We start from the raw sequence: 14,052 nt of genomic DNA on the forward strand, positions 1-14,052 counted from the left end.
ATATATTACATTTGTATGATCACAATTTTTAAACCATTGTATGTTAATGCCCTATGTAAAATCAGTACAAATGAAAGCTGTTAAAAGTTGTGGACAGTATCTTTTAGTGTGTTTTCGTAGCTGCATTCAGACTATGAACTAGAACAAATTCATCTTTGGTGCAAGTGTGTAACTCATTAATGAGCTTTAAGTGTTCCTTATTTTACATATACAAGAACTTTGTCACAGACATATATTACAAATATTTTCCTTTTCATCTTAAATTGTCTTTTTGTTTGGTTTTAATAGTTTCATTGAGGTATAATTTATAAACAATAAAATATATACATCTTAAGTGTTAAGTTCAATGAGTTTTACCAATTATATATGTTTTATAGTCAATACCCAAAGCAAGGTCTGGAATATGTCCATCATTTCAGAGCTCCTTCGTGTCCCTTTCCGGTCTATTCTGTCCTTTCCCCAGAAGTAGCCACTTTCTGACTTTGATCATTAAAGATTTTCCCTGTTCTTGTACTTCTATAAATGGAATCTTACAGTATTGTGTGTGTGTGTGTGTGTGTGTGTGTGTGTGTGTGTGTGTGTGTGTTTGGCTTCCTTCACTAAAGATAAATGTTTCTGACGTTCATCTATATTGTTCTGTGTATCAGTAATTCATTCTGTTTTTCTGCCAAGTAGTATTCCATTGTGTGAATGTATCATAATTTGCCCATTCTCATCAAGATGGATATTCGGGTTGTTCCCAGTTTTGAGCTATTACGAATAGGGCTGTTATGAACTTTTTTGCACAACCTTTTTTGGGGCATATGTTTTAATGTCTCTTGGGTAAAAACTGCAGATTCACATATCAATGTATGAGAATTCCAGTTGTTCTACGTTCTCAGAACATGATTGTCAGTCTTTTTTATTTTAGCCATTCTTGTGGGCCTAAGTAGTAGCGCATGGTTTTAATTTGCATATCTTGAATGATTAATGATGTTGAATACCTTTCTATGTTTATTGATCAGTTGTTTATCTCCAACTGTGAAGTATCTGTTCAAATCACTTTTTCTTTTCTTTTCTTTTCCTTTTTTTTTTGAGATGGAGTCTCACTCTATCGCCCAGGCTGGAGTGTAATGGCATGATCTCGCCTTACTGTAACCTCCACCTTCACGGTTCAAGCGATTCTCGTGCTTCGGCCTCCCAAGTAGCTGGGACTACAAGCATGCACCACCACACCCAGCAAACTTTTGTATTTTAGTAGAGATGGAGTTTTTAGTAGAGATGGGGGCCTCTTGAAGGGAGAGGGTTTATGTGCTGGGATTATAGGCGTGACCCACCGCACCCAGCTGAAGTATCTGTTCAAATCTTTTGCCCATTTTTAGTTTGCCATTATATTATTTATTTGTAATAGGTCTTTTTACATTTTAGATAGGAGTCTTTTGTCAGATAAACTATTGAGAAACATTTTCTCCTAAACCTGCCTGTCTTTTCATTTTCACAATGGCATCTTTTGGTGAACAGAGATTTTTAATTTTGCTAAAGTCCAATTTCTCAATGTTTAAAAGTTTATGGTCAATTATTTTTTGTTTCTTGTCTAAGAAATCTTTGCTTTGTTCAAACTTGTAAAGATAGTCTCTTATGTTTCTTTTAGAAGCTTTACAATTCTGGATTTTTTTTTTTTGAGACGGAGTTTCACTCTTGTTACCCAGGCTGGAGTGCAATGGCACGATCTCGGCTCACCGCAACCTCCGCCTCCTGGGTTCAGGCAATTCTCCTGCCTCAGCCTCCTGAGTAGCTGGAATTACAGGCACGTGCCACCATGCCCAGCTAATTTTTTGTATTTTTAGCAGAGACGGGGTTTCACCATGTTGACCAGGATGGTCTCGATCTCTCGACCTCGTGATCCACCCGCCTCGGCCTCCCAAAGTGCTGGGATTACAGGCTTGAGCCACCGCGCCCGACCCGACAATTCTGGATTTTTTGTATTGGTCTATGATCCAGACATAAGTACTCTACGTACGGACTGAGACATAGGTTAGAGTTCATTTTTCCCCCATGTTTATCCAGTAGTTCCAGTTTCATCCAGTTGTTCCAGCTGAATGAAATAGCTTTTTGAGGTACAGACAGTTTTTGGTTACATGGATGAGCTCTTTGAATGATTTCTGAGATTTTAGCAGCACCGACTATTAAAAAAGAAATTCTTTTTTTATTTTTATTTTTATTTTTTTTCAGGGAAGGTGGCTCATGCCTATAATCCCAGAACTTTGAGAAGCTAAGGTGAGAGGAACACTTGAGACCAGAGTTTGAGACCATCCTGGGCCACACATTGAGACTTCATCTCAACAAAAAATAAAATTAGTTGGGCATGGCGGCATGTGCCTGTAGTCCTAGCTATCTCCGAACATTGAGGCAGGAGGATCGCTTGAGCCCAGGAGTTCAAGGATGCAGTCAACTATGATGGCACCACTGTACTCCAGCCTGGGCTGTAACATAAGACCCTCTCTCTAAGTAGTAAATAAATAAATACTTTTCTCTTTTTCCCATTGAATTGATGTGATTTATGAACCTATTTTTGAACTCTCTTCTGTCCCGTTGGTCTATTTGTCTATCTTTATACTAGAGTACAACCCTTTCTGAGATTTAGGGTTAAGTCTTTAAATCAAGTACTGTTAAGTCCTCCAACTTTGTTCTTTTTAAAAATCATTTTTGCTATTCTAAGTCCTTAACAATTCCATGCATATTTTAGAATCAGCTCATCAATTTCTATAAAAATGTCTTCTAGGACCCAGTATAGTGGCTCATGCCTGTAATCCCAGCACTTTGGAAGGCCGAGGCAGGTGGATTACCTGAGGTTGAGAGTTCAAGATCAGCCTGACCAACATAGAGAAACCCTGTCTCTACTAAAAATACAAAATTAGCCAGGCATGGTGGCGCATGCCTGTCATCCCAGCTACTTAGGAGGCTGAGGCGGGAGAATCACTTGAACCCAGAAGGCAGATGTGCAGTGAGCCAAAATTGTGCTATTGCACTCCAGCCTGGGCAACAAGAGCAAAACTCTGTCTTAAAAAATAAACGCCTTCTAGAATTTTATTGGGTCTACATTAAATTTATATATCCATTTGAGGATAGAAACCTCAATATTAAGTCCTCTTCATGAACCATATATTTAGATGTCCTTTAATTTATCTCAATAATGTTTTATAGTGAAGAAGTCTTACATTCTTTTTGCTAAATTGTTCCTAAGTAATTTTTCCATGGTACTCCAAATGAAACTGAATAAATTAATTTTTAAATAACATTTAGTTATTTTTAGAGTTTTCTAGTGACTTTAATTTTACAAAAGCAGTAAATTATATTAGAAAGTTAAAGAATATAGATAAGTAAAAATAATAAAACCGTATTTCTACCACAAAGAATACTATTATTAATATCTACATTTCACCTATACACACAGATATCCGTGTGTGTGTGTGTGTGTGTGTGTGTGTATTTAAGATAGTATTTCACCATGATGGCCAGGCTGGTCTTGAACTCCTGACCTCAGGTGATTCACCCACCTCGGCCTCCCAAAGTGCTGGGATTACAGGCATGAGTCACCGCACCCAGCCCCATATGTATCTTTTTAACCGCATGAGATCATACTGTACGGGCTGTTTTATAATCTGCTTTAAAAGAATAGTGTCTACCTTTTCATGTCAATAACATTTCTATCTAAAATATAGTCCATATGCAAGTTTTCCCAACTATCCCAAAAGGTGCTTTACATTTATTTGTCCAAATCAGACTCCTATCCAAAAACATAAACTGTATCTGTATATCAACAAGTCTTTTTTAATTTAACACAATCAGATATGGTGATTTCTATTATGAATGTTAGACCTTATTTAATAAAGCATATTGCTACTCTAGCCAGGGTGACAGAGCGAGACCCCACCTCTAGAATGAATGAATGAATGAATGAATAAATGAACGAATAAACCGTATTGTAAATGTCCATGTAAAGGCAGTATTTCTTTAAATATCTCCATTCTTTTTCTTATGGATAAACATACATTTGAGAGAGAAGCCACTGAAATCTTTAAATTCCCTAACTTAAAGATGTCAATGAAGTTATCCAAATTTTCAAATGAGTCACTGAGAATGAATATATTAAAGGATAAAAGTGGTTAAATGCCATGTATCAGGGATAGATTTCAAGTGGTTATGTTTTATTTTTTTTTGAGACAAGATCTTACTCTGTCACCCCGGTTGGAGTTCAGTGGTGCAATCTCGGCTCACTGCAACCTCTGCCTCTTGGGTTCAAGCAATTTTCCTGCCTCAGCCTCCTGAGTAGCTGGGTTTACAGGCGTGCACCATGACCCCTGGCTAATCTTTGTATTTTTAGTGGAGACAGGGTTTTGCCATGTTGGCCAGGCTGGTCTCAAACTCCTGACCTCAAGTGATCCACCTGCCTTGGCTTCCAAAATGCTGGGATTACAGATGTGAGCCACCATTCCTGGTCAGTTATATATTTTAACATAGAAAACATTAAGCAAACTTTTAAAAGTTCGTTTCTTAATAAGGTAATAAAATAATTAAAAAATAAACCCCAGCTATGCTAGCTATTAAGATATTAAGATATGCTAGCTCGCCGGGCGCGGTGGCTCACGCCTGTAATCCCAGCACTTTGGGAGGCCGAGGCGGGTGGATCATAAGGTCAGGAGATCGAGACCATCCTGGTCAACATAGTGAAACCCCGTCTCTACTAAAAATACAAAAAATTAGCTGGGCATGGTGGCGCATGCCTGTAATCCCAGCTACTCAGGAGGCTGAGGCAGGAGAATTGCCTGAACCCAGGAGGCGGAGGTTGCGGTGAGCCGAGATCGCACCATTGCACTCTAGCCTGGGTAACAAGAGTGAAACTCCATCTCAAAAAAAAAAAAAAAAGATATGCTAGTTATTAAGATATTAAGTGGTAACTTTAATCACAATCAACAGGCTCAGATGCTTATATATAACTGTGTGACTGACACACTGAACAATTATGGAAGGTGTTTTCTGTGGTTGAATCAATCAGAATAGTAATAATGGTAGGATTATTGAAAAGAAATTAACCTGTACTGTAATCTGGGGTCAGAGTTTTTTTTTTTCTTTTTTTTTTTTAAGGCTATAAGCTCTAATTCATGACATGTTAATTTTAATAACCAGGCAGGGTGAATAGACTTGAAAATTATGTCAGCTCACTTTAAACAACATTGGTTGCTAACATAAATTGGCTCTTGGTAGGTAAAAATAATCTGGTCAACAAATGGCTGTCAAGACAATCTAGGCTTTGCAACACTTAGTAGTCCTTTATGAGCCATGACTTACCTGTATGGCCTGGCACTGGTATACGAATCGAACTCCTGATACATGAGCTTGAGGGTTGGACTGGAGGCCTACATATGCCCATAATACCTGGATCTCCAGGGAAACTGGTATGAGACAGCAGGAAGTACAGTTCATAGCCTGCAAAAGGGTAAAGATGCATCTGTTTAAATTGCCTGATGGTTGCCTATAGTCAATCACCATGCATTAAGCCATTGTTTCTTAAGCATTATTCAGTAATAAGGAAGGCGACGTAGCTTAGTGGAGAACACAAAAGTTCACAGTAAGACTATATTATCATTCCTGATCTTTTTCTTTTTTTTTTTTTTGAGATGGAGTCCTGTTCTGTTGTCCAGGCTAGAATGCAGTGGTGTGATTTCGGTTCACTGCAACTTATGCCTCCTAGATTCAAGTGATTCACCTACCTCAGCCTCCCCAGTAGCAGGAATTACAGATGCCCACCACTATGCCTGGCTAATTTTTGCATTTTTAGTAGAGATGGGGATTCACCATGTTGGCCAGGCTGGTCTCAAACTCCTGACCTCAGTGATCTGCTTGCCTGGGCCTTCCAAGGTGCTGGGATTACAGGTGTTAGCCAGGGCACCTGGCCTCATTGATTAATTTAACTCCAGCCAGTACCTACTACGCACCTCACACATAGGAGATACTATTGAGTACTCAGATACTACTGAGTATCTCCTATGTGTGAGGTGTGTAGTAGGCACTGGCTTGAGCAGATCATGTGATTAAAGGATCTGAATATAGAAGCAGTGAAAAGTCAAAGAAGATGACACCTAAGAGTTAGATTATGAAGTGCATCCAAGTAGTCTGGAAGCCAGCAAAGAACCTGAAAGTTTCTAGAATAGAAACATAGTACACCTAATGCAGTACTCTAGGAGGATTAATTGCAAGATGCAGAAAGACGTATCATTCTTTTTGGTTTTGATTTTTAACCAGATAATGCATTTTCATGTAAATAAATGTAAAAATGAAAATTTTTATAACAACAGAAAGATTACAATTTTAACCTCGTGAAAATCTATGCTGACCAAATATTCAAGAATGTTAAGAGTATGTGAAATATATGATGAGATTTCTGAACAACAGAAATCTCTAGATTATCTGCCTTCAAATTTTTTTCTAAGTAAGGAAAATACGTTAGGTATTTAAAACATAACCAGTAATAATGACTTTAGGCTGGGCACAGTGGCTGATGCCTGTAATCCCAGCACTTTGGGAGGCCAAGGCTGGAAGATCACTTGAGCCCAGCAGTTTGAGACCAGTCTGGACAACTTAGTGAGACCTTGTCTCTACAAAAAAAACAAAAAATTATCTGGGCATGGTGGCATGTGCCTGGGGTCCCAGCTACTTGAGGGGCTGAGGTAGGAAGATCACTTGAGCCCAGAAGGTCGAGAAGGCAGTGAACCATGATCGTGCCATTGTACTCCAGCTTAGGTAACAGAGCAAGATTCTGTCTTTAAAAAATAAAAGGCTTCAAGTGGGCATTCTTTCTTTCTTTTTTTTTTGTTTTTTGAGACAGAGTCTCCCTCTGTTGCCAGGCTGGAGTGCAATGGCATGATCTCAGCTCACTGCAACCTCTGCCTCCCGTGTTCAAGAGATTCTCTTGCCTCAGCCTCCCAAGTAGCTGGGATTATAAGCGCCCAACATCATGCCCAGCTAATTTTTTGTATTTTTAGTAGAGATGGTCTTGATCTACTGACCTCATGATCCACCCCCCTCGGCCTCCCAAAGTGCTGAGATTACAGACGTAAGCTAACATAACTGGCCGGCATGATTTCTTATACTCTTCCTTCTATGACAAACGCATTATCTGTGGAGACAAGACTGGCTTTAACCTTACTATTCATGATTTACAAAGGGGTAAAAATGAGTCTTCATCAGAAACTGTATTTCTCTCCTTACTGAAATGCTGCAGTGCCTGTTGAGGATCTTGGTCCACCCTCCTTTCTGGGCTGGGTCAGCATTACCAAAGATGGCAACATGCTCTGGTCTGGCCCTTCCATGAAGAGTCTGATAAATCTCCTGCTGCAAATGGCTGCAGTCTGCCTTCTTCAACCTGTAATTCAACACCATGGAGGCTGGAGTCTGATGCTAGCATAGTAATATACCCATATTAGTATTATATATTAAACCAAACATTGGAAATAATATTATAGAATAGACCAGAGGGTATAATCCTTAGTAGGTATTAACGACTGCCAGAAAACTCCTAGCAGTATTAACACTATTTAGACTAAAAGACTATTCCTAACTAGTATCTTCTGAACTGTCATTCATAATAAAAAAGTTACCAGATCAACATATTCCCTACATATTCCTGATGAAATTGCAAGAAATGATATGGAAACAAAGAACTACCTGAGCTTGCATCCAGATATTGCATTCACTCCAAATTGTACTTCATGTTTGTTAACAGAGCAACTTCCATTACCCTGGCTCTGTAGGAGGGTCATCTGAGGTGGGAAAGTGAGGATCAAGGACATAACAGAAAAAAGAAAAAAAAAAAAAAAAAAAAGGAGGCAGCATTGCAAAATTTATGCTCTCATTCTCCCTTAACACTATTTATACTGTATTACTATCATAATGTTCAAGTCACAAATTTGTGGTTTTTTTCCTCAAAAAACCAGAGAGAGACAACTACGATTCCAAAAATGTTTAGCCATATGTTAGTATACAAGTACGTCATTAAAGCAAACAAAAAATTCTTGACCTTTGGCTAGTCTAACATAAGTCTGAAAGCCTTTGCAGCTTTTCTCATTAGGCTGCAACAGACTACCCAGCTCTAAAAAGGATACTGAGTAACTTATATCACCAGTCAGAGCCAAGAGTGGCTTCCCAACAATATAGCCAGGATTCCCACTTCTAGGACCAGTGAGAGAAGCAGCTGTGCTCTGTTGAAAAGACTGCAGAAAGAGTGAGAAGTCAATTATGGAGGTAAGCATACTTTCCCACCTCCCACTGCTTGGCTTCACTGTACCCTTCCTTAAGGCAAGGCAATGCAATAAGTGAGCTACACTGGACAATGTGGCTTCTTTCCACAGTGTAGCATTTTGCTTCCTTCACTTTTTACGTTCACTAAAATAAATCCTTCATGATCTGAATATTGAAATTCACAATATGCTACTTTTACCAAGGATTAAAACCAAGAATCTACCAAGGATCCCTTAACCCTGTTTCTCAAAAATTACTAGCAATTTAGCAATAATAACACAGCCTGGATAAAATCTGAAGAATTTAACTGTAATTAAAAATATATATATTTTAATTAACTATAGATGTTCCAGAGATGAGCTCTGAGAGACACCACAGTTGGCTGATCACCTGAGGGTACAGCTGGGAAACACTATGCTGGGTTCAAAAAGAGGAAAGAAGTAGCAGAAGCCAAATGGTGGTGATTAAGACTGGACACTCAGGTTAAGTGGGAAATGAGTAAAACGCTGACTGCCCAGAAATATGAGCAAAGCTAGTCAAAGAAATTTTGTAGGTGTTGGCTGAATTTATGATTCAAAATGACTATTAAAAAAAAGGTTTAGATTTGAGATTGATGTCCCACTTTGTTGGGGCCCAGATAGAGAATTGGAGAAAATGTTAATGAGTAAACATTTGTAGAATACCGACAACTTGCAGTTAAATTGTGCAGTATTAAATGTTGAGGCCTCAACTGACAGACTGAATGAGGTTTTCATATTCTTACTCTATTTCACATGTATTACAAAAGCAAAGGAACTGTTTCTAACCCGGTATTTCTTCCTCTCTAAATCCCCAATAAGAGAAGGGCCCTAACCCTGAAGTGAATGATGAAATGCTGCTGTAAGGAAGTGCCTGGCTCAACAGTCAGGTTGGTTTGTCCAAAACTGACAGAGACCTTCTGGATTCCTAAAGTCCCATTGGTCTCTATCTCATATGTGACCTGAAATGCAAAAAAGAATCAATTAATAGAAAATAGTTATTGGGCTAAATATGTTTAGGACAGAAGATTTTCTGTCTTCAAGGTTTTTTTTTTTGTTTTTTGTTTTTTTGAGACGGAGTTTCACTCTTGGTAAGTTACCCAGGCTGGAGTGCAATGGTGCAATCTCGGCTCACCGCAACCTCCGCCTCCTGGGTTCAGGCAATTCTCTTGCCTCAGCCTCCCGAGTAGCTGGGATTATAGGCATGCGCTACCATGCCCAGCTAATTTTTTGTATTTTTAGTAGGGACGGGGTTTCATCATGTTGACCAGGATGGTCTCGATCTCTTGACCTCGTGATCCACCTGCCTTGGCTTCCCAAAGTGCTGGGATTACAGGCGTGAGCCACCGCGCCCGGCTCAAGGGTTTTATTGTAACTAAATGAGGTAGACTGAAACAGTACTGTTAAAAATGTCAAACACAAATACTATGAAAGATAAACATAGTTTCATATTGTATTTGTATATGGAAAAGAAACTGGATAGAACTCTTTAAAATGGTTCATGTGGGCCAGGCATGGTGGAAAATGCCTGTAATCCCAGCTACTCAGGAGGCTGAGGCAGGAGAATTGCTTGAACCCGGGAGGTGGAGGTTGCAGTGAGCCGAGATTGTGCCACACTGCACTCACTCCAGCATGGGTGACAGAGCAAGACTCTATCTTCAAAAAAAAGAAAAAGAAAAAGCATTTATGGGTAGGTGAGTTTATGGTAGGAATTGAAAGGGAAGAAAAATAAGTTGGTTACAGGTAGAGGAGGGCAAGCAGAAACAGCCAGAGGTGAGCATGGAACAGAAATACGGTTTAGTTGGCTCTGACAATGTATGATAATTAATAAATATAGTTGCTGGGGATACAATTTGCAGGCAATTGAAAGTAACCTTAGATTTCTGAACACAGTCCTTAAGAAGATGCCTTAAGATAATTCTTAATCTTTTAGGTTGGATTGTTTTATGTAAGAGAGAGAACGGAGGAATAGAAATTGATTAATTTACTTCAGATTTTCAGAAGATACTGACTGGGTCAAGAAAAGAAAATGTGGTCAGTCAGTAAGAATCAGTAACAGACTGCAGATGGGCAAAGGAAGAGGAGTCAGAAATAATTTTAATGTCCTGGACCTGAAATACTGGAGGATAGTGGTGATGGAAATAACTGAAAAGTAGTAGGGAGGATAATGGGCTCAATTACTGACAAGTTAAATTTCAAACTTGTTGGGAATTGCTGAAATTCACAATATGCTACTTTTACCAAGGATTACAACCAAGAGTCTTACATTGCAACAAGTTTGCATTCCCAAATTGTTAGAGAATGCAAACAAAATTCACATGGGGTCAGTGTGGTACTTAATGGAAGATGAGGCACCTCTGGCAGAGTTGATCAACATACATCAGTCCAGAATCTAAGGTCAGCATCCTTACCTGGGAAACTACATTCTGGCAAGTGTTTCCAGCCAACAAAGGAGCATTAGCCTGTGAAATAAGTATTACAGGCACCTGGAACTAGCAATGAAAAGAAGCAAATTAACTAAAACTGAAGGCAGTATTTTGTCTTTTATCTATTAATAGATAACATACTAAGATGAGTATTTTTCCTTCCCCCTTGACCACCCCATTTCTCTCTTCTTCCCCACCAGCCAACAACTTAAATTCAAAAGTCTTTCTAAAGCAGCACTTCTTAAAACTTATTTCTAAGAACACTAGTTCTGTTAAATATAAAATAAGGGTTTCACAGTCAAGTAAGTGTTAGAAATACTACATTCAGTGCTCCCCTTAAGAGATTAATAAGGCCCTCTATCAAATTAAAGACTCCAGGCAGGATGAGATGGCTCACACTTATCATCTCAATACTTTGGGAAGCCAGGTCAGGAGAATTGCTTGAAGCCAGGAGTTCAACACCAGCGTGGACAACATAGCGAGACCCTCCATCTCTACAAAATATTTTAAAAATTAGCTGGGTGTGGTGGCACATGCCTGTAGTCCCAGCTACTTGGGAGGCTGAGGTGGAAGGATTGCTTGAGCACGGGAGGTTGAGGCTGCAGTGAACATGACCGTGCCACTGCACTCCATCCTGGGTGACTGAGCAAGACCCTGTCTCTAAAAAAAAAATTAAGAAGCCCACTCTAAATATAGTTTATTTAACCCAATGTTTACAAACTTATCTAACACCTTATGGATCCTGGTTTCACACGAGGCTATTAATTGTATTGGATGTACTCACAAAAGCACTGTTTTAGATTCCTACTTAACTGTTTGCTACATCACACTTACATTTCTCTTTCAACAGTACAACCTAGACTAAAACTGCCTCAGATACAGAGGAGCCAAATATATTTTTTCCTTTTTCCTGATACAACAGGGTCATACCTCCATATTCTGTGGATCAGTTATGCCTCTCGGAACCTAGGAGAAAGCAGGAACATTAGGGTGCATATACCTTATCAAAAATCACCAGGAGCTTGTGGTTTCATATTACTAACAATAGGCTTTGCTTTGGGGGGAAAAAATCAATATATTAGAATAATTTACTTCCTCTATTCCACCTGATTCATCTTTACACTAAAATGCCAGGAAGTGGAGCTAGACAAGAGGGTGATAGACTGTGATGCCTGCCTACTCTGACAGACTCTACTGAACAGCAAAAGCAGGACATTTGGTGAAATAGATGTCTTCCCCCTTCCATTCTCGCAAGCCAATCTCATTGCTGAAAAGTGAGATGAACTCTTATCCTGGATATATATCCCTAATTATATCGTTTGTCTTCAGATATGGTTTCCAGGCCCTCTTTTACGTGGCTCCTGGAGATTCTAATTTCCAGTTCAATGCTCTTTCCGCAACCCACAACAGTGAGAAGCACGTTCACTTCAGCTTCATGGCGGTGACAGTGTAGGGAGAGAAAGGACACCTACCTTTAAGACTGTGAAGTTATAGTAAGAGGCAGCATTGAGGGCTGAATCCAACGTACAACTACTAGCCAGGTTCTTGAAAAAACGAGTGCAGGTGGTACTTTTACTCTCTAGGAAACCTGAAACACAAATAAGAGAGCGGTAAATAAGAAAGCCTGTTTTAAACTGAATGAAAAGGTTGGAAAAGGTTGGTACGTTTGCTCTGGACTCACCTGCAGGATTGCTTTCAGCACAGAGTCCCCCAGCTCCAACTCCTGCAGGTTGTCTCAGCAAGCTTATTACAGACCACTTGGGGAAGTAAGTCAGAATGGGGTCCCCCGCCTGAATAAAATATAAAAGCAGCTTTGTTCACAGCGAGACTGGACTAGACGACAACAGAAAAGAAAGAGTAGAAACAAAGTTAACTCAAGGGCATGATTATATGGACAGCAGTGCCCTCCAAAGAGCTGACAACGGTTTAGCCAGCTGCAGGGTAGTACTGCAAAGATACCTTGTCAGTTGTCTGCTTTAGAGTAAAAACAAACCAAACAATCCCATCCCCTTCCCCAGGCTCACCCTGTAAAAGGATGCTGGTGACTGAGTTTGGAATGCTGAAATGAATGATTCACCTCCAAACTCTGCAGCCAGGCCCTGGAAGTTGGTTGCATTGACCTTTTGGAGCTTCTGGAAATAGTTTAATTTTGCTAAAATGTTTTTTAAAAAGAAAAGAAGTTTAGATAAAAGAAAAACATGCCAAGTAGCTAATTTTTTAAAATAATTATATTTTACTGAAGCATAATATACAAGGCGCAAATCTTAAGTGAAAACTCAAAGAATTTTTACAAATTTATATACTGTATTACCACTACCCAGATCAAGTTACAGAACATTTCCCCAGAAGGCTCCCAATCAATACTCCATCTCCAGAAAGATCAATTCTGACTTCTAATCACTTCTTAATTTATTCACAATATACTGACTAAATTATTGTTTTAATATTAAAGAATATGGTTAATGAATGCATCAGTTTCAAGTCACTGATGGCCAAGAATGTGTATGATCAGCAATTTGTGATGAAAATAGGAAGCTCAATAATGCTCATATCTGCCCCATACCAGATGAGTCTCTAATACAACAGAATTGCACTATTTCCATAGGAACATGGTGAAGCTAGAGACAATATTTGATCTGTCCTTCCCAAATCTTCCTGTGTCCTCTAAACTTCAACTGACCAGTCCTAATGATGTTTCCATCTCTCAAGTTTTGAGATTTGTTGCATTTTATTCCTTAAGGCTTATAATTCCTCCATTCGAGATTTTAGATATTTCAAAATGTTATTTTCTGGAACAATTCTATAATTTCTATGATATCAATGTATAAATCTACCCAAGCTCCTGCAGTCATCTCTTTATGGCACTTCAGAACCAGTAGGGAGATGTAGGAAAGGGCTGTGGTGCTATCTCCTGCCCAGAGGATGGCAGGTGACTGACAACATACTGTCTGCTTTACTACTCCGTCTGCTAAATTGAAAAATAACATAGCGAAACATGCCCCTTGCCAGTTTCATTCTTCATATAATTAATGGCCATTTGGACAGAGTAAAAGAGATTACAATATCTGCATCATTGAAAGCAAATGAGGATTCCACGTTAAATGAACCTGTCCTTTATCCTCTGTGGTAACATCTTAATTATGTGACTTTTCAGCTTTCTGATACAGCATAAATGCAACTCTCAATGCTAGGACTTTTCAGACTACTCACTCTTTACACATCTCCTAGATCCTTTCTACTCAAAGTGGGGTGCACAGATTAGTAGCTCCAGCATCACCTGGGAGCTTCTCAGAAATGTAGACTCTCAGGCCACTACCCAGACCTGAGTCAAA

At 39.2% G+C, this 14,052-nt stretch overlaps 1 protein-coding gene across 1 annotated transcript in view; it reads right to left on the reverse strand.

Moving 5' to 3' along the window:
* TCTN3 (tectonic family member 3) overlaps positions 1-14,052 on the reverse strand; it is a 32,549-nt gene that overhangs the window by 15,504 nt on the left and 2,993 nt on the right. Inside the window, exons 4-13 of the mRNA XM_003922360.4 lie at positions 12,745-12,872; positions 12,402-12,510; positions 12,193-12,308; positions 11,651-11,686; positions 10,706-10,786; positions 9,131-9,256; positions 8,142-8,249; positions 7,705-7,799; positions 7,249-7,402; positions 5,329-5,466 (exon numbers count right to left, since the gene is read on the reverse strand). Of these exons, the coding sequence (XP_003922409.1) occupies positions 5,329-5,466; positions 7,249-7,402; positions 7,705-7,799; positions 8,142-8,249; positions 9,131-9,256; positions 10,706-10,786; positions 11,651-11,686; positions 12,193-12,308; positions 12,402-12,510; positions 12,745-12,872 (1,091 nt within the window). The remainder of the gene's footprint in view (positions 1-5,328; positions 5,467-7,248; positions 7,403-7,704; positions 7,800-8,141; positions 8,250-9,130; positions 9,257-10,705; positions 10,787-11,650; positions 11,687-12,192; positions 12,309-12,401; positions 12,511-12,744; positions 12,873-14,052) is intronic.

This window comes from Saimiri boliviensis, chromosome 12 (genome assembly GCF_048565385.1).
Source record: "Saimiri boliviensis isolate mSaiBol1 chromosome 12, mSaiBol1.pri, whole genome shotgun sequence".
Classification (NCBI taxonomy): Eukaryota; Metazoa; Chordata; class Mammalia; order Primates; family Cebidae; genus Saimiri; species Saimiri boliviensis.